Source organism: Vespula pensylvanica, chromosome 3 (assembly GCF_014466175.1).
Source record: "Vespula pensylvanica isolate Volc-1 chromosome 3, ASM1446617v1, whole genome shotgun sequence".
NCBI lineage: Eukaryota > Metazoa > Arthropoda > Insecta > Hymenoptera > Vespidae > Vespula > Vespula pensylvanica.
The window spans coordinates 3,337,373-3,340,258 of record NC_057687.1 but is presented as its reverse complement, the minus strand read 5'-3'; the positions used below and the strand labels follow the sequence as shown (position 1 = coordinate 3,340,258).

Genomic DNA, 2,886 nt, shown 5'->3' with positions numbered 1-2,886 from the left:
TAAATGATGTTTATCAACATTTCATGCTTTATTATAGCCATGAGATACCAGCTATGCAGGAAGTTGTACGCCAAAAAGAAAGAGAAGCTCGTCGTGAAGCTAGGATCCAAAAGAGAAAACAAGAAATTGCTGAAGCAGAAGAGAACGGTGAAAATCCACCAGAAGAAGATGTAGAAGCAGTAGAAGAGGAAGAAGAACCAGACGAAACATTAAAACAAGCAGTGAGAAGCGGACCTTATTCCACCTGTAGAAAAGCAGGTTTAGATGCACTTGCTAAAAAATTTGGTCTTACTCCCGAACATTTTGCAGAAAATCTTCGTGATAATTATCAACGTCACGAAGTAGATCAAGAGCCTACAGAGCCCACTATAGTTGCAAATGATTTTTGTAGCTTAAGATTCAAAACTCCAGATGAAGTTCTCAAAGCTGCACAATTAATGGTTGCAATGCAGTTAGCACGCGAGCCATTAGTACGTAAATGTGTCAGAGAAATGTATATGGAAAGAGCAAAAATATCAGTGCGACCTACAAAGAAAGGTATTAAAGAAATAGATGAGAATCATCCTATATATTTCATGAAATATCTTAAAGACAAACCAGTACGAGATCTTATCGGAGATCAGTTTTTAAAATTGATTATAGCTGAAGCAGATAAACTTATTGATATTTCGCTGAGTGACACAATAGAAGGAAATACAACAAACAATTATGTTGATGAGATGAAGCAGCTTTATTATAGAGATGAATTCAGCAAAAATGTTCAAGATTGGAATATTTTAAGAGTTGGCAGTGTAGAAATGGCACTTAATCGTATGGTAATATCACATTTGAAAAAGGAATTGAGAACAAATCTTATTGCAGAAGCAAAAGAATGTGTAATGAGAGCATGCTGTCGTAAAATGTATAATTGGATTAAAGTAGCTCCATACTTTTGTGAATTCCCTGAAGAAGAAGATGAAGAATGGGACACGAGTAAAGGTCTTCGAGTGATGGGTTTAGCTTATGTACCTGATTATTCTCAAGCTGCTTTTACATGCATAGTTTCTGCCGATGGTGAATGTACAGATTACGTAAGATTACCACATTTGTTGAAGAGAAAAAATAGTTTTAGGGAAGATGAAAAAGTCATGAAAGAAGCTGATTTATTAGCACTTAAAAATTTTATTGCAACAAAAAAGCCTCATGTGGTTGTCATAGGTGGTGAATCAAGGGAAGCATTAATGATAGCATCCGATGTGAAGGAATGTATTTCGAATCTAATGGAGGATGAACAATTTCCCAGTATCCAAGTTGAGATATGTGAAAATGAACTTGCTAAAATTTATTCCAATAGTAACAAAGGTATATCTGAATTTAGAGATTACCCAGAATTGTTGCGACAAGCTATATCTCTAGCAAGAAGAATGCAAGATCCTTTAGTAGAATTTTCTCAATTATGTACTGCAGATGAAGAAATATTATGTCTCAAATATCATCCGTTGCAAGATCAGCTTCTTAAGGAAGAGCTTCTAGAAAATTTGTATTTAGAATTTGTGAATAGAGTAAATGAAGTTGGCGTTGATGTTAATAAAACAGTACAACAAGCTTATTCGGGAAATCTAGTTCAATTTATATGTGGCTTCGGTCCTAGGAAAGGGCAAGCGTTGGTAAAAATATTGAAACAAACTAATCAAAGATTAGAAAATAGAACACAGCTTGTAACAGCCTATCATATGGGCCCTAAAGTATTTATCAATTGTGCTGGTTTTATAAAAATTGACACAAATAGTTTGGGCGACAGTACAGAAGCGTACGTAGAAGTATTAGATGGTTCAAGAGTGCATCCTGAAACATATGAATGGGCAAGAAAAATGGCAGTAGATGCTTTGGAATATGATGATGAGGATGCGAATCCAGCTGGGGCTCTAGAAGAAATTCTAGAATCACCGGAAAGATTGAAAGATTTAGACTTGGATGCATTTGCAGAAGAATTAGAAAGGCAAGGTTTCGGCAATAAATGTGTTACATTGTATGACATTAGAGCTGAGTTAAACTCTAGATATAAAGATTTACGTTTACTATATCAATCTCCAAGTCCAGAAAAATTGTTTGATATATTAACTAAAGAAACACCTGAAACATTCTATATAGGTAAATTGGTGTTGGCAACAGTGGTCGGTATAAGTCATAGAAAACCACAAGGAGAACAATTAGATCAAGCCAATCCAGTCAGAAATGATGAAACTGGTTTATGGCAGTGTCCATTCTGTCTTAAAAATGATTTTCCTGAGCTTTCAGAAGTATGGAATCATTTTGATGCAGGAGCTTGTCCAGGAAAGGCTACAGGTGTAAGATTAAGATTAGACAATGGAGTATCTGGCTATATTCATATTAAAAATTTATCTGATAAACATGTTGCTAATCCTGAAGAAAGGGTAAGCATAGGCCAAGTAATTCACTGCCGTATTATCAAAATCGAAGTAGAACGCTTTAGTGTGGAATGTACGAGCAAAAGTAGCGATCTCGCGGACAAAAATCACGAATGGAGGTAAGATGTTAGATTTAATAGCTCTTTATTAAAAATTTAACGATTTAATGAATTTGTCGTATTTGCTTTTAGGCCTCAAAGAGATATTTATTATGATACAGAAGCGCACGATAAAGATGTAAAAATAGAAGAGGATGCTAAGAAAATAAAGCAGCGGCAAACGTACGTAAAACGTGTTATTATACATCCGTCTTTCCACAATATTAGTTTCGCGGAATCGGAAAAGTTAATGCAAAATATGAAACAAGGAGAAGGCATAATAAGACCAAGTAGTAAAGGTGCTGATCACTTAACTGTGACGTGGAAAGTAACAGATAATATTTATCAACACATTGATGTAAGAGAAGAAGGCAAAGAAA

At 35.0% G+C, this 2,886-nt stretch overlaps 1 protein-coding gene across 3 annotated transcripts in view; it reads left to right on the top strand.

Moving 5' to 3' along the window:
• LOC122628002 (transcription elongation factor SPT6) overlaps window positions 1-2,886 on the top strand; it is a 6,971-nt gene that overhangs the window by 2,381 nt on the left and 1,704 nt on the right. For 2 of the 3 annotated variants that reach the window (XM_043809764.1, XM_043809766.1), the window contains 2 exons: window positions 19-2,527; window positions 2,600-2,877. In XM_043809764.1, coding sequence (XP_043665699.1) covers window positions 19-2,527; window positions 2,600-2,877 — 2,787 coding nt within the window. The remainder of the gene's footprint in view (window positions 1-18; window positions 2,528-2,599; window positions 2,878-2,886) is intronic. The other variant, XM_043809765.1, reaches the window with a different exon arrangement.